Source organism: Clupea harengus, chromosome 13, assembly GCF_900700415.2.
Source record: "Clupea harengus chromosome 13, Ch_v2.0.2, whole genome shotgun sequence".
NCBI classification, from domain to species: domain Eukaryota; kingdom Metazoa; phylum Chordata; class Actinopteri; order Clupeiformes; family Clupeidae; genus Clupea; species Clupea harengus.
Window position 1 is genome coordinate 16,878,365 of NC_045164.1, and position 26,803 is coordinate 16,905,167.

The 26,803-nt window shown below is 39.6% G+C and overlaps 1 protein-coding gene across 1 annotated transcript in view; it reads right to left on the minus strand.

Moving 5' to 3' along the window:
• The window catches only part of LOC105892717 (serine/threonine-protein kinase 32C), a 95,776-nt gene that overhangs the window by 21,971 nt on the left and 47,002 nt on the right, over positions 1–26,803 (minus strand). The window contains exons 4-8 of the mRNA XM_012819024.3: positions 20,521–20,694; positions 6,793–6,830; positions 3,491–3,580; positions 3,269–3,372; positions 2,963–3,079 (exon numbers count right to left, since the gene is read on the minus strand). Of these exons, the coding sequence (XP_012674478.1) occupies positions 2,963–3,079; positions 3,269–3,372; positions 3,491–3,580; positions 6,793–6,830; positions 20,521–20,694 (523 nt within the window). The remainder of the gene's footprint in view (positions 1–2,962; positions 3,080–3,268; positions 3,373–3,490; positions 3,581–6,792; positions 6,831–20,520; positions 20,695–26,803) is intronic.

Genomic DNA, 26,803 nt, shown 5'->3' on the forward strand with positions numbered 1-26,803 from the left:
TCAGAAATAGAGACAATAAAAGTGCAATAAAAAATAAAGAAAAAAGGCCTACTATGCAATTGTGATATCAATGGTAGGCCAAGCTTAAAATCTCCCTTGTACATCGCTTTGGATAAAAGCGTCTGCTAAATGACTAAATGTAATGTAATGTAAAATTGTCAAATTTATTGAAATTTTCTATTTTCTTTTAGGTTGATTTTTTGATGGATCAGCTGTCTTTTTCGCCACTGGTACTGAATCGCCAACCTTTGTATTTCGTGTCACAAATGTATCCATAACGTCAATATGAGCCTATCGCCCACTACACTTTCATGCTCTGGGGGAAAAAATGAATTGTCCCGCTGCAATTAATACGCAGACGTCAATCAAACTTTTCGCTCCAACTCAAAATGACCAGTGAAATCATTAACTGAATCCCAGATATCAAACAAAGGGAAAGGCTTGACAGTGTCCCAGTCACCTGACCATTGGACACAATAAGTCTCTCATAGTTTGAAGTGTCTGATGGCATATCTCTGCTCATGACTGAGGATGGTAGGCAGATGTGATAATCTGCTTGAAGCCAAACTTTGCACATAAATGCCTGGAACACCTCAGAGGTAAGATTGGAGCCATGATCAGACTGCACCTCACGTGGTAGTCCAACCCCACAGAAAAAAATAAGACATCAACTCTATTTCCAGCTCGGCTGTTAATGGCATAGCCTCCCTCAGGCAGTGGGTCCACACAATCAACAAGAATATGCGGACAGGACTCTGCAACTACAGGGAGAGAGTGGAATGGGATGGTCTGATTCAGGTTTCCAACCACCTGACAGACATGGCGTGTGTGAAAACAGTTGACCACATCACTGTACAATACAAATATCTTAAAATGTTTGTATGACATGTGTCACCTTACACCAGTCTTCAGTGGATCAATACCCCTCTATCCATGTAAAATCCCTCTGCAATAATCTCTATCTCCACATAGTTTGCAGGAGTTTCTATCAGAGCGAAAAGGGCAGGATAATTTCCTTTTAAATAATATGCAGGCCAGCATAATGATTTAAAACAGCTCATTTCATTGAGATATGCTGTTGTAATTATGAACGAAAAGTTAATTTACACATATTAACACTGGCAATACACACTATGTCTAATTTTACACATGCCTTAGAGCCTTGTGATGCTAGCTAGGTACAGTTAATGTACTTAAGTCATTCCACCGCGGTGGCCATAGATTTCAGTGCATGCAAAGTTAACACACAGATACTGGCTATACATACTATATGTATGTACTATACTATCTAAAAATAGCTTCATCTTAGTGTGTGGGTAGACAAAACTTGTTTATGTTGCATTGTTTATAGTGTTCCCCCAACTATTTTCATTAGTTCCATTCCAATCATTTCTGCCACAATCGGCTCAGTTCCGTTTTTTGGGTTTGGGCCAAATCAGTCTACATTTAAACATCCCCCTTCCATCTTTTGGTGCTCTTAGTTGAGGTTTGTAGGATGATTTGGTCCAGACCTGTAAGCTACACAGCAAAAATACTATATTGCTTGCAATTGGAATGTTTAAGATGAAACCTCTATCTGGTGCCATCTGGGATCTATATATAACCAGAGCTGCCAACTCTCACGGTTTCGCCGTGTGACACACGCTTTTGCATGTTTTCACACGCACTCACGCCACACATCCAATTTCTCACGGCAAAAAAAAAATCTGATTTTGGGCCAAGACGCGTTCGTTACTTTTCAAACTCCCCGAGGGTAGCTGGCGCTAAGGAGCACATCTGTAACCCTATTCGCTGCATAGACATCATTAGATAATCTTAAGATGTCTATGCAGCGAATAGGGTTACAGAACGCGTCTCGGCCCCAAAAAAATGTTTTGCCGTGAGAAATTGGATGTGTGGCGTGAGTGCGTGTGAAATCATGCAAAAGCGTGTGTCTTACGGCGAAACCGTGAGAGTTGGCAGTTCTGATATAACCCAGAGGTCGGATGTTCCCAACCCCTGATCTGGTATAACCCAGTGTCAGGTTTCACAGGAGAGGATCCAAGAGCACGACACGAAAGGCAGAGGTACCCGAAAAATTAAGCTTTACATAGAAAAGGTACACAGGAACAAAACCAGGCAGGCAAAACAGAGCACAGAACGAAACAGAATCCATAACATGGGCAGGGAACAAAAACCCCAAAAGACAAGTATGAGCAATAAGGCCAATAGGGAATCAAGAAAACAGGTAAGATCTTGACACAGTGAGAGACAAACTGACAGAGAAGCAAGAAAATCACGGAGTATAAACACAGAGACCAAAACCAAAACAGACCAAACCAAAACACAAGACAAAAGTAAAGACAAAAAATGGCTAACAGGGCGGCCAAAACACTGAGTCCCGGCTGAATCCCTGACACCCAGACTTTGAGAAATGAATCAATGTTATTTGCTGCATCTGTGAGTGGCCATAATGTTTCAGAATCAGAATCAGAATCAGAATGGGATTTATTGCCAAGTAGGTTTACACCTACTTGGAATTTTTTCTGGTGTGAAGGTGCATACAGTAAACATAAAACATAAAAACATAGAAACACAATAAGTACTACACATAACATAAAATCACAAATAAGTACTACACATAAGAAAAGTACTACACATAAGAACCAAAAAAACACAATATATACGATACAAATATATAAACAATGAATATAAAAAAAGTAAAGTGGAAAGTAGAGTGCAAAAAGCAAAACAGGAGTGCAATGTGAATGAGCAATGTGCGATGTAATGTGTGTTAATGTAACACAGACTTAGGGTGTGGGGGGTGGGGTTTTTACATCCGTGTTCATTTTTGATATAGGTTTTTGCGTATAATTATAATCCTAGTGGGTTTTTTGTGTGTTTGGAAATCATGTCTGTGCCTATCACTGTGCCTATCATTTCCCATTTCTTAAAGGAGGTTTTTCTATGTTTCTCCGCTTACCTTCCTCAGCAGTGACACCAGGTCCTTCGGCCAGGTTGGGCAGTACTGCACGCTAACTGTGCTGAAAAGCTGCATTAGAGACTCCACGGAATCAGTGGCATGGATTTCATAAGGCCTCTGTAATAAATACAGTGAGAGTTAATTAGTGATTAATAGAGAGCACAGCAGAAAGTGGTGTGAGAGGATTTCATAAGGCCTCTGTAATAAATACAGTGAGAGTTAATTAGTGATTAATAGAGAGCACAGCAGAAAGCTGTGTGTGTGAGAGGAAAACGGTGAGTGCAAATTTCTCCCTATTAGTCTTACCCATCCTCTGAGGACCTCAAAGGCCGTTACTCCCAGAGACCACCAGTCTACTTCAAAGGCATAGCCAGTCCCTCCACTCACAAACGACTGGAAGATCTCAGGGGCTGAGTCATTACATGGGAAAATACACACTTAGAGCATAAAAAATAACACTATAGTCACAAAAGTCACAAAAATAACACTATTGTTAGCTACTACTGTGTGACGAAGATCAGGACTTACCCATATAGGGCTTGGTTCCAGCTAAGGCTGTAGCCCTTTCTTCATCTTTGATTATGGTAGCAATGTTGAAATCTGTTAGATGAGCATGCCCTGAGAAAGACAGAGAGTAGAGAGCATGTGATGCAAGGACTGAAAGAAAAATATTGCAAATGTACATGCTTCATTATTTTTTTACATGACCATTTCTTCCCCTCAATAAGGTTGAGCAGTAAACCATGCAGTGACCTTTAAACCTTCTGAAATGGTTTGGCCTATCATCACTTTATTACTACAAAGGCGATGCATTCCTCAATGTCTACACATTTTTACAGATCATTTTAAGAACATTTAAACTTGACCCAAGCAACAAACTCTTTTGTCTTATGGCAACGAATGGCTAAGATTTCTCGTTAGCCAGGAACGCACTGCTGATCGAGTCTAAAGGCTGAAATATACTTCTACGACTCTGTTACTCCGTGGTCACGCAGTTGCCTCGACTGACTCGTTTTTATTTATGGTTCTCCAATGGTTGTGGGTGTTGTAAAGCATTGATGCTGTATATTGACGGATTGACAGAGTCGGATAGTTAAAAAATTTGGGAGGTGCACGTCAGGCCATGGAGAGGTGCTCGGAGAGGGTTTGCAACTTCGGAGAGGGCTCTCCGTGTCTCCATGTGTAAACGGACGACCATAAATTGTGCTTAAGCAAGTTTAGCGCGAGCAGCTAACAAAAAGCCTGCTAGCTAACTCTGCAACGGAATCAAACCATACAAAGAAATTGCGAAGACGACCTGCAACGGTACGGACGGGGCAAACGAGTCTTCCGATCAACACTGCACTGTAGCTTCCAATGTAACAGGGCATTTAGCCATCTTAGCATACTCACTACCCGGCTAAGCACACGACTGTTTTACCTTTGCCATTTGTATATTGTATTTGTTGGACATCTGTTAATGGTATTTGGTAGTTGGTTTCGTCACACCATCCAAGGGCTATTGTTAGTATTGCTTCCTAGAGACATAGGGTCTTGCATACATTACTAACCATTTCCCTCTTCTAACTTGGCACCATAATCACACAGATTACACATTCATTGGCTTTCACATAACCACACATGGAAAGGGAACACTCAAACTTCGTGCTTCACATAGGCTCGTCTTTTGGTCATATCACATGTATGTTCAGGAATGTATAATATCTACACCAACCTCATACCTACCAATCCTCAGTGGAATCCCACCACCAGCAATCCGCCGCGAAGCAGCCTGCCTAAACCTTGCACAGAGAGCTCAACGCAAAGCCAGCCACCTACTCCATCATGACATCAACTCAAACGACCCACCACCACGCCTACCGTTGAGGGCACCAATCTCTGCAAGACTTTGGGGTTTGCTGCATGAGGCAAATGGTCAGCCACCTGGGACCTGGACCATCACACAATGGACCAAACAGTGGGGCTCAGCCAACACTAAACTACATGGCTACATTGAAACACCGTCCACAAGGCCTGCAGGACACACCCTCAACAGAAAATCCTGGGTACGACTCAACAGATGCCGAACAGGACATGGACGCTTCCGAGCCAATATGCACAGGATGAACCTATGTGATGCTCCAGAGTGCCCCTGTGGGGCCCCAGAGCAAACTGCTGATCATATTATCAACGGCTGCACCAAGTACCAGTGCCCTGGTCTTCAGGCACTGTCTACCCTGAACAGTGAAGCACTAGCATGGCTCGCGGACACAAGCTTAGTTATCTAACAGTATGAAATGTATTTTGAGACATACGAATGTATATATCAAGCGAAAGAATGACAGCACTGGTAATGCAATGCTACTGAAAACTACTATAATTCAGCATAAATACAACTCTGATTATATTAGATTTGGTTTTGAGAATGGAGGTGACGATGTTGAACCCAGAGCGCAGTGTGTCGAGTGCCTTTTAACGCTGTGTAATGAAGCGCGCAAACCTTCAAATCTGAAGCGACATTTGGAGACACGACATCCAGCACTCGCTGAAAAGCCGGTGGAATATTTCAAAAGAAAAGAGTGCTTTAAAGGCAAGTTACTTGGTAGGTAGACGTGTGGCAGACCAAGAAGGCCTTCACGATCGCAAAGGAACTGTTGCTGCCAGCTGGGGTGGATATGTGCCACGGGATGATTGGGGAAGATGCTGCGAAAAAATTCTTGACAGTACCTCCTCATCTCTGTCACCTGGTATTCTCCGCCCATCTTTTCACCTGCAGCTCATCTCCTCATTAGTATCTTTGTATTTATACCTGTCCACTCTCACTTGTTCCCAGCCAGATTGTCTTGTGTGTTTTTGCCAAGCTATCCCGCATTTGTTTCATTGCTATTGCCTGATTACCCTGTTTTTGACCCTGTTTGCCTGTACATTGGATTTCGTATACCCTGCCTGCCCCTCGTCGGATTTGTCTGCTTGATTGATTGATCTCCTGGTTCTGACCCTGCTGCCTGTCCATTCTGAATACCCTGCCCTACCCTACCCTTGTCGGATTGTTTGTGTACCTGATGGATTTCCTGGTTTTGACCCTGTTTGAACTAACACGAAGTAAACTATACTTCAGCTACCCACTGTGTCTGTTGTCGTCCTTTTGCGTTCCAACCTGTCTGTACCTGAAAACGTTACAATCTCATCCCACAGTTGTTATTTTGTTGTTTGCGATAAAAAGACATTTGCACCGTTTGGATAAGAGCTATTGATTTGAATCCTCTATATTTAGTGATACATATTTAAATCACAGCTGTATTTTATTGTTTGAGATAAAATAAACATTTGCTCAGTTTGGATGAGAGCTATTGATTAGTATTCTCAATATTTAGTGAGAAGTATTTAAACCACAGCTGTACTAGAGACCTGTAATGTGCCATAAGCAGTGGCAAAAAATGTGTTGGTCAAGTAGTGGGCTAGCTATGTTTATCAAATTTGTGATAGTTTCGTAGTAGTAATGTTAAATAGGCATCTATCCTGGATGCTTGACTTTTATTCTGCTACAATGGATTCTCAATCCCAGGGAATATAAACAGTCTCCACACAAAATAAAAGGGGTATAAATGGCCACAAATAACTTGCATGATGTAAACGGTTGAATATCATATTCTCTCTTTTCAAAAAGGATAGCCACGATAAAGGAACATACAATTACACAATCTGTCACACCTTCAATTTCTAGCCGCTAATAATAACAAAAATAAGCTTAAAAGTGTATTTCCAGTAAATTACAACATAACAGATCTGGGTCCTGATAGTGTACTAGAGTGTAACAGGAAGGCTTTCAGTGTAGATTTGTGCAGCCTTACCTTGTTCATCCAGTAGGATATTATCAGGTTTGATATCCCTGAAAGGAAGAGAGATGCAGTGTCAGGATGTGGAATACAATTTCCCCCTCGGGATACAGAATTGACCTGTTCCCTTCAGATTTTCCTTTTTGATATTATTGTGATTTTGCCCCAACATCTATGAGGAGGATCTATACTACCTATACTTCCGAAAAAGTACTCTTGCACATTTTGTCTACTTGAGTAACCAGACTCCCATTTTTTGACAGGCTGAGATGGCAACTTTGGGTATCAATATTATAGAAATCGCTAGAAACATATAAACAAGATAATGCATGCAAGGACTCTGCAATATTGACAGTGAGTGACAGTGAATATGTCAATGTGGTTTCTGGCATGTCTTGGTGGATGTTATTCTTTCCATGGCCCACCTCTAAAGTTGAAAATACTGGCTTCAATATGAAAAAGGAGTCTGCTCTACACATTTATAATATGGTTCCTCAGAATGTTGCAGAAGGTTCCATTGTATGGAATGGGCCATCCCAACAATTGACGGTCCGATATGTCTTTATAATGACCGTAGAAAAAAAATGAATGACTGCTGTCATTGGCAATGTGTTTTGTGATTCTGATTAGCATCTTTCATATAATTCCACAAGTAGTTTGTTCACAACGGAAATTTGAGCTCAGCATTAAAACATTGCCACACAACACCTGACGAATGCGTTTTGGAAAGTAACCGGGCGGGATAATGTATAGTCCGCCAGTCAATATTGGAAAATAAATCCCTTCAGAACAAAACAAGACCCCTCCACCTGTTAGTCCTGTTGAAGATGACAGGCGGACCATACATTTTCCCCTTACACAGTGTATATTCTAGCTGTGAACTGTACTTGCTATCTCTAGAAGAGGGAACCATCTTGTTGCTAGCATATGTAATAAACTCCTGTTAACATGAAGCTGCACAGGCACCCAGAGGGTTTCTACCTATCAAAGCCTATTTAAGTATCCTATCGTGCTTAGGGAACCATCGTCACAGTTGGCAGCTGCTAGCGTGTGTTAATATGAACTCATGTTAATATGAACTCTTGTTAAAAGCTGCACAGGCACCCAGAGGGTTTCTACCTTTTCCTATTATAATTTTGAGGGAACTGTAACACCAGCTAGATAACTAGCTGTCATGTCATGCAAATGGAACTCTACCATTTAAACCGTTTAAGGTTTGTACTAGGACAGCAACTAGGCAACCATAGCAGCCAAGCACCACTGTTTGCTGAATAACCTGAAGCAAAGTTACATTTCTCAAAATCAGCTCGCCGATAAAAGGCAGTCTTGGGTTCAGAGTGATCACTATCACTTGAGGATGATGTTAAATGGCATCAACCCTGAGATAAATAATGGGACATCAGTGGAGCAAGGGCTTACTGTGATACAAATGTAGTGAATGAAGGGGGTGAAAGGCCCCCCTCCCCCTTGCCCTTCTCAATCACATTAATTCAGTGGTTGCCAGGGGATCTACCGTTGATTCCCACACAACACCATAACACTAAATAAATGGTTAATACATTTGGTGGTTTTTCACTGTGAGTGGGAATGAGGTAGCGTAGGCTTTCACCCTGTTGAACTCTGCACCACGGTGATAGCCCCCCCCCCCCCTGGCTACCCCCTCACACTCCTTCCTACATTGACTGTATTCCCCCCTCTACCCTGGCCTGACTGCCACACACCTCCCTCCAGCCACTGAACATTTGCACTAAATTGTTCATTTGTCTATATCTATGTATTTTAAAATGTTGTCCATATCCATATTCATCGTACTTATATCTTATCATGTCTCCTACCTCATTTATAACTTTATAACCTCTACTGCCACCTTCACCTGTACTTCACCTGCACTTTACATATATCTATATCACATCTGCACTAATCACCATTATTGCTGCTCATGTTCTTACTGCTCATACCACTTATATCTTATGTCATACTGTATATATCCTATTTATCTATATTTATATTACCATTATGCACATACTCTGCACTCTTCTGCTTTGCACATCTGGTTAGATGCTAACTGCATTTTGTTGCCTCAGTACTTGTACTCTGTGCAATGACAATAAAGTTTAATCTAATCTAATGTGTGTGGGTACGTGCAAGGAGAGGGTGTAGCATTTTTGCTTGAAATACCCATCTCATACTAAAATTGAAATGGCTAACAGCGCTTGCACCACAACTACGTGGCATTACATTTTACGTGACAGTATGATGTAGCATTAAATAATAGAGGTTAATACACTGGTGTGGTTAATACAGGGATTTGTTTTTATGAAACTACATAAAATACTGTAATGCGGTTTATGTACGGTGCTGTATAAAGTCAGGAAAATAGAGTTCTATAAAACTATGTGAAATATATTTGGTAATTTGGTCTTCAAAAATCTTCTCCAAATGTATGTCCTTGTGAGAGACCGGACGGTCACCCCACGTTGTTTGGGGATGTGGCGACTGGACTGGGTGGTGAAGTGCGGAAGGACGGTGCAGAAGATGGTGGTTTTCATATAAAAATATATATTTTTGTTTTTACACAGGGACTAACCCCAACGGTGCCCTCAAAATAAACAAAACAAATCACACTCAGGCCGTACTTACTGGAACTCCAGTGCCTGGCACCCTGGGCACCTGCTTGGCCGATTAGGCCCAAATCATGGCACCTTCTCAAGGCCCCAAGCCAGGCCGCAAACTAGGCCTAGACACTAAGCCCGAAGCTAAGTACATAGCTAGCCATTGAAACTAAATACTTACATACACTAAGCACAAAACACAAGGCACACAAACATGGTACAGAGACAAGGAGCACAGAACAAGGCATACAACACAAGGGAACAAAACAAAGCTAAAAGTGTCCACGCATCTAGACACGCACTGTTTCACCTTACTCCGGTAAACAGGGAAAGCAGTGCACCTGTTTCTCCCCAAAGTTCTGTAGCTGACTGTCGTATGCCTCTCTTTGCAAAGTCTCTCTCAGCCAGCCTCCCTCTTGAAAATGAGGCACCCTTTAAATAGGGCACAGCCACGTTGGCTTAATTAGCTCCAACATTGGAATCAGGTGAGCCCAGCCCCAACCATTATGGGGGTGGAGTCTAAAAGTCTTAAAGGGCACCATCCCTTTTTGGCCACGGTGAGGAGGGGGAGAATTCACCTACTCACAGTCCTAAAATCATCAAAATTTCATTCAAGATTAATCTTCATGATATTCTTCTACAAGATGTGGATTGTGTGAAATACTCACCAAAAAAAAAAACTGAACGGGAATGTCTTGAACTATGCAAAAGTTATACATTTAGTGACCAGAGTAAAAAAAAATACAGGAAACGTGATTTAGAATGTTGTCAGAATTCCTATCCAAACATCCTATCTCACCAAGCATAAAAACTGATAATGAAGATGGACCCAACAGTTTCAATGTATTTGGTCAATAAGAATATAATTTATTTGTATATAAGCATATTATACAGTCAATAAGAACATTACTTACTTACTGCTGACATATTATTATTATGAACAAAGGATATTTTATATAAATAATCAGTACAATATCAAAACTATGTACATCTAAAATATTCAATAACAACTTATAACATCACTCAACAATCAATGTGTTCTGAACATTCAAATGTTGATGACATAGTTATCACGACAACCCTGTGGAGAAGAATACACACACTCACACGTACATATACATACACACAGAAAGCAGGGTAAGGGCGGGGAGCCTGAATGTTGAACACAAAAGAGTCATCACAAAACACATCCCAGCAGATGCAGAATGCCAAAGCTGAAAAACATTTGGTTTAAAAGTAAAACAAAAAGTCACTTTACACTCAGGGGCCATACAAGCTACTAGTTTTATTCTCTTTTCACATTTTTTTAATAACAAAGCCAACCATTACTCTGTGGCTCCTGTTGTACAGGAATATGTGCTTGATGGAATGGCAATAGAGTAGTAATTGGAGAAGGCTGAGACTGAAAAATTGTATTGACGGAAATGTCTGCCAGCTGTCGTGATAGATTTGCTCAACACCAGATTCTGTATTGCGCTGCCAATGTATTAAAACGATTATGCGATATGAAGAATTTAGCCCACGATCCCTGTAGAGAATTGGTTCCCGAATATAGATGGATTTTAGGGAGGGAAGTGAACCCCAAGTCTAAACCTAAAGGACGACACAGTTTAAACTGTATTGAAATTGGTACTTCTGTGTCAGCATAGGAAGAAAAAGACATTGGGTCAGAGAAGTGTTTATGCTTCCTCCCTGACATAGGACCTACAGAGGAATTAATAACCAATCCCAAACCCACAAAATAAAATGAGGTAATATAAATGTAAGTTTTACATATTAAGTATTATTAAGTTACGGTGTTCCCCAAGGCTCTGTGCTTGGACCCTTGCTCTTCTCCTTGTACACGCTACCCTTAGGTGTGTGTGTGTGTGTGTGTGTGTGTGTGTGTACAGCATGGGCTTGGACCCTTGCTCTTCTCCTTGTACACGCTACCCTTAGAAGATGTCATAAAGAAGCATGGCATTAACTTCCATTGCTGTGCTGATGACACACAACTTTACCTATCCATGAAACCTGATGAAATTGTACAGCAACCCAAGGTAGAAGCTTGCCTGAAAGATGTGAAAGCATGGATGACTAACTTCTTCCTGCTCCTTAACTCAGATAAAACTGAGGTTATGCTTGTAGGCCCTAAACAATTGAGAATTACCAACATTCCCAATATCAGTAAAACTGGGCTACAGACACTGGTCTCAAGCAGATGGGCCCTCCCATATGTGCCGCAGTTCTGCTTAAAGTTTCTTCCTGATTAATAGGGAGTTTTTCTTTGCCCCTGTCGCCATTTTTCTTGCTCTAGGGGTGACAATTGTATTGTTTTTGCGCTATATCAATAAAATAAAAATTTAATTGAAAGTATAAAATAGATGCGATCAAATAGATTAGGTTACTTACCAAACTGAGGGTGATGGCAGGGTACTCCTCCTCCCCCTTAGCAGCAGCTCTTGTGCAATGAGGTCTTCTTCCTATGTATTCATCCCCTCTCGGTCTTCGGCGTCATGAGCTGCGATGAGCTCAAGCTTATTAGCAGTCAGCTGCCTCTTCCTATTCAGGGTGGCAAGAAGGTCTGTGAAGGTCTTGTCAGCCTCCATCTGAAACAAAAGCAAAACTATAAAACCTCAAAAATGTAAGGCTTCACACTCTACGACTTTTTTTCAAATCATAAAACACCACACACACACACACACACACACACACACACACACACACACACACACACACACACACACACACACACACACACACACACACACACACACACACACACACACACACACACACAGAAAGAGAGAGACTGACTGCCTGACATCTAGGAAAGGACAGATTTTTTTATGTTTCACAGAGACAGTAACAGATATAACATACCACTCCAAACCTAATTCAGGTAGCTTGTAGTAAATTACACTGTCCAATGTATATTATGCACAATATGTGCCTTTATCATGCTGCCAATAACATTTTATTAGATTACACATACTCCACATTCAAACGCTTAATTGTATATAGCCTAAAAACATGAGCAGTATTTCAGGAAAACTCAAATGTGTCATTCTTTTTTGTTACTCTTTTGGTTATGTCTTCAATGTTACAATAAAAAAAAAACTAGGCAGAGTCATATTTGTGTAAAATCTTGAAATATAACTCTACCTTGTCAGTCGACATGCTTCTTTAGCTTCTGGTGTTGTCTTTTCCGATTCCATATCAGCTTCAGCTTGTCAACAAATACACGTGTACCACTGTCCATTAGAGGGTCTCAAAGCATGATTTGTATTTATGACAGTGGTGAACAAAGGTGAACTACACTCTGCAACTTTAGGGTGAGCTCAGTAGCAAAAAAACCCCACCAATTCTCGCCTAATGGGGCTCATCAAGTTTACTTGCAACAACACAAGTCAAACTAATATAGTCCTTAGCTGCTAGCTAGCCATTAGCTAGTTAGCTTATATTAACACACATTAGCCATGTTGTCATAGATACTGCCAACCATTTATAGAGCATGGGAGTGTCTGTCGTTATTTTTGGGAAAAATATTTATTTAATGTCAACAGTTTTTTTTTCTTTCAATAATTTTACTTAAATGAAAAGGTAAGATTTTTGTGAATATTTTAAGTGAAAGACCAAGAGGATAAACAGCAAAGACATATTTGTTATAGCCTGTTTTGCTCATATTCACTAGGGGTGCCAATAATTGTGGAGGGCACTGTATATTTACAAATCAAATGAAGTTTACCTGACAAAATTAAATATCTTGTGTTCATACTGTCTGCAAAGAAATACAAGTCAAGGTAAATTTATAAATCACTGCTTTCTTTTTTTATTTGCATTTTCCATACCGTCCTAACTTTTTCTGATTTGGGGTTGTAGATAGCTGGCTCAGACACCTCGCAAATCCCCTCAGACGTATTTTTCAGTTACAGGTTTTTTACATTGCAGTGTCTCAGTAACTTTTAAAAAGTCTAAGCAAAAAATTGTCAAACAAACAACTTTTCTATACAAATACAACCATCTACGGAGTTTGGTCCGCCATCTTTTTTTTGTATTGCTTTGCGACACCAACCGATGGAGAACTATAAAGGTTCATGAGTCCGTCAAGCAACTGCGTGGCCAAACAGTAATGCAGTCGTAGAAGCATATTTCGGCCTTCACATATACAGCAGTAGTAGTGGGATAATGTGTTCATCGACAACTACATCTATATTTTTCAAAGCAAATGCTGTACTGCACCACTTTTGTATAGTTGGTAACAAGGCTGCAAACAAACAAAACAAAACAGAAAACTGAATAAAGTTTCAGCAAAGATCTGAATTATTTTATTTTATAAAATAAATGTATTTATAATTATTAAAAGGTATCATTTCATTTGTCTGTCAAAATACAGCACATTTCCATCTATAGTGATCTAAAATGAATAGTTTACTGAAATGCTGATCATTGCGCCGTCTGTTGTTAATCCTCGGAGTGACTTCCATGACAGACCAGCATGCCCAATTGCTTCACACAGTTGCTCAAATACATCCTTGGTTGTGGTACGGCCTTGTATTGTTTTTACACAAAGTAATTCCTCTGTCACTTCAAACTGGTTGTCAACACCGCGGGAAAAAATCGCGACCTGAGCGTCATTTATGTCAGTGCTCTTGTCCAGAACCACAGAATACGCACTGAAACTTTTTGCCTTTGACACGCAGCTAGATTTATTTTCCGATAATGACTGCTGGACTATACATTATCCTGCTTATTATTCGGTTACTTGTCAAAACGATAGAAGACATTCCTCCAAAATACCTCTTTTTAATGATTTTGTTGCCATTTCGTGACTTCCACTAAGAACGTAAATAGAACTTAAAAGTTTCATGTGTTGCGTAATTACTTGCTGACTTCAATTAAGTTTCCGTTACGTTAAATGACTGGACTACTTGCGGAATAATATGAAAAATGTGAATTAGAAGCACTTTTGGTTTGAGACATAAATAAAATAAAGAGATGTCAACACGTGTATTTTGGTTTTTATAGTAAAATGAAGCACATGGAAAAGCAGTCATCATCAGTCATCACCTTTACTTACATCATCTTCTCTTCTCCCTCACATTTGGTATTACCAAGTCATAGCGCCACCTACAGTACAGTAATATATACCACATCTAGGCATGTATCTTGTTTAGATGGTCAAAACAACTTGTTTTGCTACATGACCATTGTGTCGATGTATTATGGGGTAATGAAAACATTCTACCTGTTACCACATCTTGCACAGTATCAGGGAATTGATCATAACTTGTGAACAAAAGGTGACATTGATTCTGTTTTTTTTTCACCGAGTGGATGACAAAATTGTAAATCTTTCATACACTCTGTTTATTTCTATCTACAACTGAATTTGGTGAAAAAAAGGATTTATCTTTCCAAATTGATATTTTCAGGTTTTTAAGGATATTATTAAATAATGATGTGTGTTGCACTTACACTTACGTATTGTGTTTTATACCATTTAAAAGGGCTATTTCTCCTGATTACACACCCCGAACGAACACATAATCTTTTTTATGGCCATTGTGTTAATATGTTCATTCTGTAGCCCTATAAAAGTGACTGAATTCTGTTACGTCAAGTAACTAGTGTACTGCCCTGAGCGTTGGAAAAGAACATCATATTGCAGAGAAATCGTTGTGTGCTAAGCTTTGCTAAACTTGGAATAAACGGATCTCTTCTCCAGCCAGCTTCCCAAGACTTTGCTTACTCCATCTACGATCAGCTAACTTGAATAAAGAAATACAGCTTTGGCATTTCATCAGGGATTCGCCAGAAACAACAGACTCTTTCACTACCATGATTCTAAAAATGAGAATAAGCTAATATTGTTTAAGGTAATTCAATTAATTAGACATAAAAATCGGAGTAACCCTCCATTCAAAGTTCTGATATCTGATATGTAATTAGTAATTTTATTTCAGAAATGGATCACAGGATTGGCTCCATTATGTGAATAGTAATGAGTTTGTAGGGTATAGATTGAGCCATCAATTAGTGTTGTCAGACAGTAAAAGCAGACTAAGAGTGATTTGTTTCAGATTACATCCCCATACAAATCACTAATCCTTAAATCACCAATCCTTCCATTCTTTGCATCCTTATCTCATGTTCTTCAAAGTTTAGAATCCAAAGTACTAGCTAAATATTCCATATATTGAATACAAATCACAAATGCTTACAAGTTAATACTCGGAACTGGCAGTCATTCTACAAACTACATTCTCCATGCATACTACAAGTTGATAACTCAGGAATGTGAAATCTTGGTGCCTCAGTTGCCTTTGGTAGCCTGCACAGCAGGAGAACCATCAAGGAAATCACAGATGTCATCAAGGTGGCTATGGAAGGAGCAGGGCGATCCATGGGCCACACCACACAAGCTACTTGGACACAAGCAGGGGCCTTATCATCCACGGCTGGGTCACCTGAACTCGAGGCAAGAGTGTCTGATGTTAAAAATCCTGAAACACCCAATGATCCCAGCTGACATCAATGATAGTGTGTCCAAGTTGCACTGAAAGGTGTGTGCTAAAACCAGAGGTGCTTTCCAGTGACAACCTATGCAAAATGGCAGCATGGACTAAGGCCAATCAGGAACAGTTTTCACAGGTTTAAAAAAAATACTTATTGGCTGTCAACTTTCCCAGAGGGGCAATGAACATTCCAAAGTTAGGATCCTATTCTCTAAACGGTGCAATGATAGTGCAGTGAAGTCCTCTGGATGTTTTCTTCCATTTTAAAAGTTTCCAATGGAAAATCCAAGTAAAATGTAGTCTCTAAATGTCAGGAATTCAAACGAGGACCCAAGCGCAGATCGGTAGAAAAAGGATTTATTCCACAAACGTTAACGCACAGTAGATATCCAAAAAGGCAAACACAAAAACAGGGTCCACGGTAGTGATGTTACAAATGCAGAGGTGTAAAGTAACGAATTACATTTACTCACGTTACTGTAATTGAGTAGTTTTTTTGTGTACTTTGTAATTTTTAAGTAGCTTTTGAAATCGGTAATTTTACTTTTACTTAAGTAGATTTTGACTGAAGTATTGTACTTCGCTACATTGGAAATTACATCCGTTACTGAGTAAAAAAAAAAAACGTAGTTCAAGGCGGGAATCGCGCACGACAATTCTCACTGCAGTGTTGGATGCTGCATAGAGTGGATGATGGAGTCGATGCAAGGCGCCGGTGCCGAGTCACGAGAGATAGAGATGGAGGAAGATGATAGTGCGGACTACCAACAAGCTGCGGACAACCAACAAGCTGAAGCACCGAACTTTCCGGCAGTTGAAATTAAAGAAGATGAAGAAAACCTGTGGCCACATCTCAGCAAGCAGTTTGCCTTCCAACGTAAAAGAGGCAACAGCTAAATAATGCTGTGTAAGCTGTGCCTAACCCGCCAGTCAGAACTTTCTGCTTATAAAAATTCATCAAAATTCATCTGCGCAAGCATGTGTTGGTAAGTACAGTATTTGTCCCTTTCCATTGGTAGTTCAGACAGCGTTTTTGTCGTTTAGTTAGCTTTGCTCCATTAAGCAGAATATGCGTTTCATGGCACTAGTAGCCTCATTTTGGCTAGCACTTGCAACCGCCCTGAGTATGCTAACGTCGACAGCCGTCATCCAATAGACTAATAATAATTCCATTCCTGTCTTCCATTCGTTTCAGGTCATAGCAGTATTATGTTCAGCCTCTCGTATTGTGTTAAAAACTGCAGATCAGTCATCAGCAATGAAATACACCACATAAACTGATATTAGGCTAATCATTTGGTTGCCTCCCATGCCTTGAAACAGAACAATGTGAATGCGCACACCATCGTTGTCAGACAGTTGCACAAGTCAATGTGTATGTCGTTATCTGGAATTTATCACGATAAGTGGTGGCTTTGCAACGTGCACGTCTTTCATGTTAATGCTCAGGGGTCTCGGTTAGCAAGAATTGAGGAATATGAATTGTGATGCATGTAGAAATAGAAAATAATGCTATAATTCTGTATATATACTGTAGGTCTGTCATCTCAAGTAGCTATTTATAGCTATTTCTGTGTTATGATGCACTCTTGATGGCAGCTCAATACTTAATTGTCAGAAATGTTGTTTGTCATTCTACAGGTCTAGTCTATGTCAGACAACACCTTGCCCGGATGTTGGAGGCTGGAGCAAGTTGGACAACATTCATCAGATGAAGATGATTTATTTTCCTCAATAAAGTCCAGAAGGTCAGAGGGGAGTTAGGAGGGTACCTAGCCTGTGTCTCAGTCAATATGGATCTGCTGAACGACTTAATACTGGCCTACCTGCCTCGGCCGCCTGCGAGCGACTCTTCAGCTGTGCTGGATTGCTGTTCAATGCAAAGCGAGCCCGGATGAACTCTACTCACCTTGAAAATCAGCTGCTGCTCAAACTCAACAAGAAGTTTGTAGACTAATGCTCTAAAGGTGGACACAAGTAAAGTAACCAAAGTTTACAGTGGGGCAGCGGCAGCGGCATTCTAACTTTTTTATTTTAGCTGTCATGTGGTTCATGTCTTGACATGTCCTCCCAAAAGTTCTTAAATGTTGTGTTGACATGTTTAATGTTTAATGTTTGACATGTTTAATGTCATTGCACCTATATTTCTAAAGATTCTCCTTTAATTAAAAATAACTAGTTTTTGTATTGGATTTATGACCCCTTGTCCTTTTTTGCACTATATAGGAGCGGCCCCCATCAAGTTGTTGAAAGTAACTAAGTAACTTTTACTTAAAGTACATTTTAAATGAACTACTTTTTACTTGAGTAGATTTTTAGATGGGTATTTTTACTTGTACTTAAGTAAAATTTCATCAAAGTAATTGTACTTTTACTTGAGTACAACATTTCAGTACTTTTTACACCTCTGTACAAATGACACCAAAGCTTCGAAGCTTGTGTCGCGAAAATGAAGCACTTCCAGACGGAGCGTGTATCAAGGCTTGTATCGTTTTGCCAAAATTACGTCACTGGTGACGTCCGAAGCCTCATTTGAATCAAGTGCTTCGCAAAGTGGTTCGTTCATTCACTTTTGGCAGGACGCTTCGACTATAAGATGTCCCAATTCCCATCTCGTATTCGTAGGTTTGTTGTAAGTGGTTGGAGACGTCGCTAACCGTTGTGCCACCATACAATCCTTAAATTCATAGGTCAAACAATTATTAGAAGAAAGAATAGAAAAAGAAAGCCTTTATTGTCATTGTATTCGCATACAACGAAATTTGAATTAATGCATGTTATTTTAGCAGGCCTTGCGCACCATAACAAATTGAACAAATTCACTGTCCCGAGAATCTTTCCTACACTGTATTTTTATTGACCAGCAGGTGTCACTAGAGTGCGAACGAAGCTTTGAGTAATGAACCTTTTTTCAACACGTCTGGCTGGAAAGCTTCGAAGGTTCATGAAGCTTCATTTCGCCATCACTAGTACACGGCTACTGTAGGCATCCACGCCAACGAAAACTAAAACGAAAATAAAAAAAATCCCCAAAAAGGCTGAGTATTTCTCCAAGAAAACCAGCAGGCTGGCAGACAAACAGGCAGGCAAAGACTGATTCAAAGACTGATTAAAAAACAAAATTAAAAACTTTTCTTAAGTCAAATTTTCTTAAACACAATTAAAAAAAAAAAGCAGACAACTCACAGAACAGGCAAGCACACCAGTTGAGACAATCTGACAGGGAACATGAGGCAAGACAGGGTTTAAATAGGCAGGGTAATCATTGGGAACAGGTGAGGAGCAGAACAGGCGGGAAACAGAACAAAGACAGGACAAGGGGCGGAGCACATGGTAGCACATGGCTACCACAACACCGGCACATGGCTACCACAACAAAGGCACATGGCTACCACAACAAAAACACAAGACATGTCAAACACAGAATCAGACAAGACAGAGCCCAAGTACTGACACTAAAAAGATACTAGGTTTTCAGGTTTGTAGTATCTTCCTACAACAGCTATACTTATTCTAATGTGCCTGACTGTTTAATAACCCCCAAGAGATAGAAATGGTACAAGTGATAGAAATTCCAATTGCAATTTTTTTATGTTTAACCTTCTAGTGAAAGAGGCCTTTCATGATCAGTTTTCGAATTGAAATGACATTTTCTGCAGTAGTAACAGCAATACCAAACAAGGTACTTATTTTTCATTCCAAATGAGATATCTGACCATACTAAGAATACAATATGCAAATTGGGTTTATGACTAATTCCAAACATAAATTGACCGTTGTTTCATCATTTTCATTCATCATTCACAACATAATTAATAATTATAACGATAATTATCATAATAATCACAATTCATGATTTAAGGATAGTGACCCCAAGGGCGGAAGTAACAAAAATGTATTGATAAAATGGGGTTGGTGACAATGTATGTGTGTGTGTGTTTGTGTGTATGCATGCAATGTATGTGAATTGAAAAAATAGAGTGATACATTGTCAAATGTTTTGACTATTGACTTTTTTGACACAGTGTTGCTCTGATAATCAACTCAGCTTACATTTATCATTTACAGCAAGCAATTTTAGTTACTTCCACCCACTGACTGACTGATCGAGTTTTGGTCTCTCAACTTGCAGGCCTGCCGTGGAAGCAAGAGACATGTGAATCCTATACCTGAATCGTTGTTGGGCAAGTCAAATGAGTATATGGAATACATACAAATATCATCGAGGGATCAATACATTATCAGACATGTCTTCATAATATACATGTCTGACGTTGTGTGATGATTTTTGGCCAGTTCGTCATGCTAGCAAGATCACATTTGCCAACCAGCTAACATTAGTTATGGAGGTCACTAACATAGTCACACAGTGCTTGGTACTCCATGCTAGCGTAAGAGTTTCGCTAAATTAACGTTGATTTTTTTCGTACTGGATTTAATACATTTTATACACAGGCCTCTAGTTCTGATTGACTGATGGTTACATGTGATTGGTTGTCAAGCAAGCGGGAACATAGCAACTGGCCTTCAGACTTCAGACAGCGAGGTTTGTATCAGGCAGGGTTAAATGTGTTTCACCACTAAAATGGTCCTACTTGTAGAGTTTCAAGAAATTGAAATATAAGCTCATGTACCTGTGGATGATGTGTTGGCTCTGTAGATAATCAAGTGCTAGCGTCATCTCGCAGAGGTAGACCTTCACTGCATCCTCACTGAACTGCACATTCTGCTGCAGGTGGTAGCGCAAATCCCCTCCCAGCAGTAGGTCCACCACCATGAACATATCTTCTTCATCTTGAAATGAATACCTGAGACAGAGGCCAATCATGGCAAAGCACACACACACACACACACACATGCGTGCACACACACACACCACAGGACATTCAGTCATGGTCATGCATTAAAACAAGATCTTTTCATCATCCTTGAACACATAACCACAGAAAAAGGGCTCCAGTGAACAGGTTGAGTGCAGTGTGAGAGGTTCAGTTGGTGTGTGCATGATACACACTAACACACTAAAACCAGGGGTTGACAATAGAGCCAGACTGATATAGGACGTTCAAGACTGATACTAATATTAGAGGATTTAAAAATACAATAATGATACATTTAACGGTTTTAACAAAAACATCAATATTTTCCCCAACATTTAGCATAGTGATTGAAGAGATTCTTATCAAGATAGGATATAATGTTGTTGTAAATACTTTTCTGCTAGTTAAAAACAAAGGCTCTCTTTTACAGACAATACATTATATAGTATATATCCAAGTATGTTCTTTATTGTTGTTTGATAGCTAACACCTACTTTCAATGTAGGCTATTTACTTATCCAGTTAATCTTTTTTTAATTCTATACAAGCTATAAGAAAGCATTTTTCAACCACCATTTGCCATCCTGTAAAGAATTCATGTTAAACTATGCTGTCACCACGGACGAAACTGAGATGAAGGGACAGGGGTCTGGATCAGCTCTGAGTCAGCATGACTCAATCACAGTACTGTCCTAATTAAGTCTTCTTTTCTTCCTCTTCTTTATTCCACCCTTTTTTTGGTGCCGCTTCTGCTCCTGTGCTTGTGCGATATCAACACTACTCCAACTTGGCCGACATCTCCGTCCTGATCCCGTTCAGTGCTCGTGTCAAAATGTTTTCTTTTCATCTCTTCTTTTCCCATTGAAATGAATAGGGGAGCACAAATAGAACATTCTTCCATATTTGAGTGCTATTTTCAAGCAGTGAGAGCCACCTAAACTTGCTAGCAAGAACTGTTCTGAGCTTCTGAATGGACGTGTGAGTCACGGGAATATTAATCATTACCGTTGTTACCCTCTACTGACCAGTCGCTCCAGGGTTCCACAATATTATTGTGATCAAAATGGTTTCTCTTTAAACCCCAACTCCACATATACGAGAAAACGAATTAATGAGAGATATAACTCAGACATCAGGCAGATTATCTATATGACTTTTTAACTTTTTTTTATATTTTCATATTTTTTTTGTAATAGTGTTTTAATATTTTGTTTTGCTTTGATGTGATCTTATGTCTCGAATTTCATGCAACAGAGACAGATGAACACATTGTACATGCGTCATCTGATTTCACAAATTTCTGAGAACTTTTAAAACCATACTTACATGGTAATTTCATCCATACTGGAATGTTATTGAAATTAAGTTGAAATAAAATGTCATTCTTTGATTTTAACTCTTGAACTGTATTCCAAAATCCCAAGTTCTTGTTAATATTCAGAATTTTAATCATGAGCAATCCTTTACTATTGTTTGAAGAAAACTCAACAGAAAACATAATTATTCAAAATTGTTACGGCCCTACTAATCAGGCCAGGGGCTCCGCCCCTTTTGTGTTACGGCTGTTGCTTATCTATCCTGCAGGGTGTTGCGTGCCGAACAGTTAATGGGCTGGCCTATAAGAGGCTGGGGTTTTGCCGTGGACGGTCTCTCTCTGCTCTGGACCTCTGCGTTGCCGTCGTAGTGTAGGGACTGTTCCAGTGGTGAGAGCCTGGGGAAAGACGTCCGACTACTGAACTCCACATGGAATACCACACTGAGGGCCTCATTTACTAACAGGATTGCGCCCATTTCAGGCGTAAAATAGCGGGTAAAGACATAAAACCGTATTTCCAAAGGAGGCGCATCTGAGTAAAAGCGCAGATTACCGCTGCTAGGAAGTGGGTGTGGGAAAGTGGGTGTTCGTCGCAAAGAGATGGGAGGAGATGCGTAAAGTGCGCCTAATTATGTATTAGTAACGAAACAAGAGGTGTTTTAGCATGACATATCAGCTGCTAAATGAAAACTATGTGCCTGCGAGAAATTTGAAAAATACGAACATCAGAAATGTTATTTTTCTTTAAATGTTTATATTTGATATATCATTTAATAGGCCTACAAACAAATAGAATTACAAACTGTCCCACCAGCTAGCTGTTCGTGAAAAATGTGGCCACGTCTTACCCAGAATCGCTATTCATTGTATGGTTTAAACACTCATTGTTCAAGCACACCAGGTACAGTGCACACCTTCTGCGTAGGAGTAACGTGTATCTATTCAGGAAAAGTACTTGTACTCGAAGTACACTAACTAAACTACCGATAAGTAAATTGTAGAGACAGAGCAGCATATTAATTTCACCTTCCATGTTTATTTTGACGTTATAGCCTCTCAAGCGCAAGCTACCCCCAGTGCCATGGCAACCTACAACTACAGTTTTCAAATGTATCTGCCTAGGGCAGCGTTTTTGAAAAGCATGGTTTTCAGTGTTGGAATACGCCGTTTTAAAGTAAGGGGTGTGGTGTATTCCTACCAGACTATTTAACGGGATGCAATGGAGCAGTTAACCTGGATATTAACTGTCCTAGCTATCTCTAGCTTAGGGAACCATCTTAACAGTCTGCAGTTGCCTGTGTGTGATTAACTCATGTTAATATGTGTGAATATGAACTTGTGAACATAAACTTGTTAATATGAAGCTGCACAGGCACCCTGAGGGGTAACCATAGTAACCCAGAAACTCAATGTTCGCTGAAAAGTTTAATTTCCCAAAATCAGCTCACCAATAAAATGAATTCAAAGTGATCACAACTTTTAGTGTGGACGGAAGGGCTAAATGGAGAAATATTTATGAGTTTCTATATTTACCCGGGTTAGTTTGCTGTAACTTCGTGAACCAAAAGCTCTAATTCTAATTTTAACTCATCATCCATGGGTGGAAGGAACACGCAGGCTCTTTCTTCCCTATTTTAGCTGCACGCTAAATAACACTAATGGGCGGGGTTAGGCGCTGATTACGCTGGTAAGGCGTCGACACATTCAGATGAGGTTCTTGTTTGATAAATACGATGCAAAATACTGTGCGCTATATGTGAGTTGGCAAAGGCGCAGATTAAGCTGCGGTCGCAATGTTAGTAAATGAGGCCCTGAGTACTTCCTCCGTCCTCGTCGCGTTTTACACTATTGTTTGTTTACTTGATTACACCTAGACACATTGCACGACACTTTCCTTTTAATACATTATACTGACTGTTTGTACTATTGTAAATAAACCCTTTTGATTATCACTACGGTGTGGTCGACCCATTTTATGTCAGGGCTGCCTTGAGCCAGGCAGTCGTGACAAAATGTATTGACTATTCCTCCTGGGGCATTTGCTTGGTTTGATATTCTACTCTCTTAAATTATCCTATGCATGAATTTAGGAATGGCTTTTATTTTGAAATGCCATCTCTGTGCAAGCTGTTTCATTCATAGAACTTAAATTAGCCTATGCATGAATTCAGGAATGGGCTTTCATTTTGAAATGTCATTTCTGTGCAAGCTGTTTCCTTCACAGAACAGGGTGACCAATGCACATCGGTGACATATCGTCAGTGGCAGTTATACCACCAACTAATAATGTTTGAAAAATGAGACTTTTTTGTTTACCGGTAGTTCAATTCTGCTTATTCATTATTGACCCCCAAATAACGCTACCAACCGAAGCATATGAGTATTTAGGGTTGCCAAGCACTAATGAGATCACTCTACTCTCTTGAATGTTGATGTTGTAGAATTTAACAGTTAAAATGTACCAAAGGTGGAGTTACTACTAGCAATGTAGAGTCCAATTGAGGTTGGTAAAGGATATCCCCTCTCATGGAATGATTGTGATCGTGAGCAGTTAAGCCGTTAACTAAGATTACCCTGATTACTAAAAAGGTTGTAGCCAAGGCTTTGGACAGGACTTACACCTCAAAGATACAAAGATAGTTAAAGATGCACTGTGACAGAGCTAGTTTTAGTGTATGCTTTGACATTTTGAGAGGGCAACTTAATGATAATATTACAAACAAAATGATGCCAGTGGGGAGGAGACTTTGAGCCTGAGTGAGATTGCAACTAAAGCTAGGATTGATCAATATTGAATCCGATAATGACTAAATCAATTTAAACAAGATTTTCCCAAACATTTAGCATAGTGATTGAAGAGTTCTAAGCAAGATAGGACATGATGTTGTTAAAATCAAGGGCTCTCCTTTACAGACAATATACAATGATATGTAGAGGTAAAGTTTTTAGTTTATTTGTTATAACCTGACACCTAATCAGTCACAATAACTACTTTTAATGTATTCACTATTCTGATGCTGAAACACAAGAAAATAAGGGGGGGGGGGGCATTGGGCATATCTGAAATCAGCTTTCACTGTAGATGTATTTCTTTACATGTGCTCACGTTTATTTTGTGTGCAATCCCAGTGGGGTAATCATTTCCAACGCATCAACTGTGTAACTACTGATGTGGGAATCGTGGACATAATCATTACATAATTTAGGCAGAATGAGACAAGTGCTATGTGACCTCTCGTTAACATTACTTTCTTCCAATGATAAAACATGCATAGCTAGCTTTGTGGCTAACTAACTCAGTAAACTAACTTTGTGGCTAACTAACTCAAGTAAAATACAGCACTATAGCTACAGCTGTCAGTGACATAGGCAGAGATATGACAAGGAGAACGACTGTTTAATGGCTTGAAGAGTCTTACTGTTTCACAAATAACTCAACAATCCAGTCAACTAACATCAACATTATTTTGCTGTTTAAAGTAAGCTTTAAAGGGCTTACTGTAGCCTACTGGCTCCAACATTACTGCAGCAAAACCAAGAATGGCTGACACGAATGTTGTCAGTTATTTAGGCTTAAAGGAGAAACGTTAGGAGATATTTATTATGATTAATGTCATTTATTTCACGCAAAAATGATCTCCCTAACACGAAGACAGATTAGACTGTTGTGCTGTGGATTAGTCAACTGAGATTTGTAGCCTACGAAATAGGCCTAACTTGTGTTGCCAAAAGTTGCAGTGTGGGGGACAAACTGTGCAATGATAACTATTATGATATAGTTGCCTAGTATACCTTTTTAAAGAAAAAAATCAGCCGCTATAAACCACATTGCGCTGCAAAGTCTGCAATTAACATATATCAGCCTATAATATCGGCTAGCCAGTCTATCAGTTAGGCTCTTATGAAAACCAACACCGCCTCAGGAAGACAAATGCATAGAAGAAGGAAGGATTTAGATCTTTCAGGAATTGCGAACAATTTCTGTTAGATTATTTCTTTTTTAAATCTGGTACTTTTTATGCATTTTGTTTAAAACTTAATGCATTCTCTACTAAATGTGCCGGACAAACTTATAGTTAATTCCCAACCTCTCATGCTGCCACAACATATATGTGAAAATACAAGAACAAAAAACTATAAGAGCAATATCCCTTAGTACTAAGTTTAATTTCTTACATGCACTAATTAGATACAATAATTTGCTAATAGGTGATTGCATGCTAATGTATCTAGTATTTCTTAGGCATTTCCATTTAAAAAAATAAAACGTGCAAACCATACAAAACTCCCATTGAATTCATGCTGCCATGCAAACCTTCAAAACTGCACTCCAAATTGTTATTTATAATCTATGCATGTTCATAAAATGTGTCCTCATCACGTTCTTTATTTTAGCTATATGTACATGGTAATATAGCTATATAGGGATCAATGTGCCCCAATCCCATTTTGTGGCACAGGAAAAGTGCATAGATTCTGATATTTTCAGATCTGATCCAGGCCTCATCCATATGTGGTATTGAATTAGATATGAATCAGATATTTGGTCTTGCAACTCCTGTGTAGCTGTATAGGGAGGCATCTCCCAGAAACATTGTTGAACAACTTACATTTACATTTAGTCATTTAGCAGACGCTTTTATCCAAAGCGACTTACAAGGATGTATACACATTTTTTACATTTACACTGATGGCACACTATACATCAAGAGCAATTAGGGGTTCAGTGTCTTGCTCAAGGACGCTTCGACAGGGAATCGAACTAGCAACCTTCTGATTAAC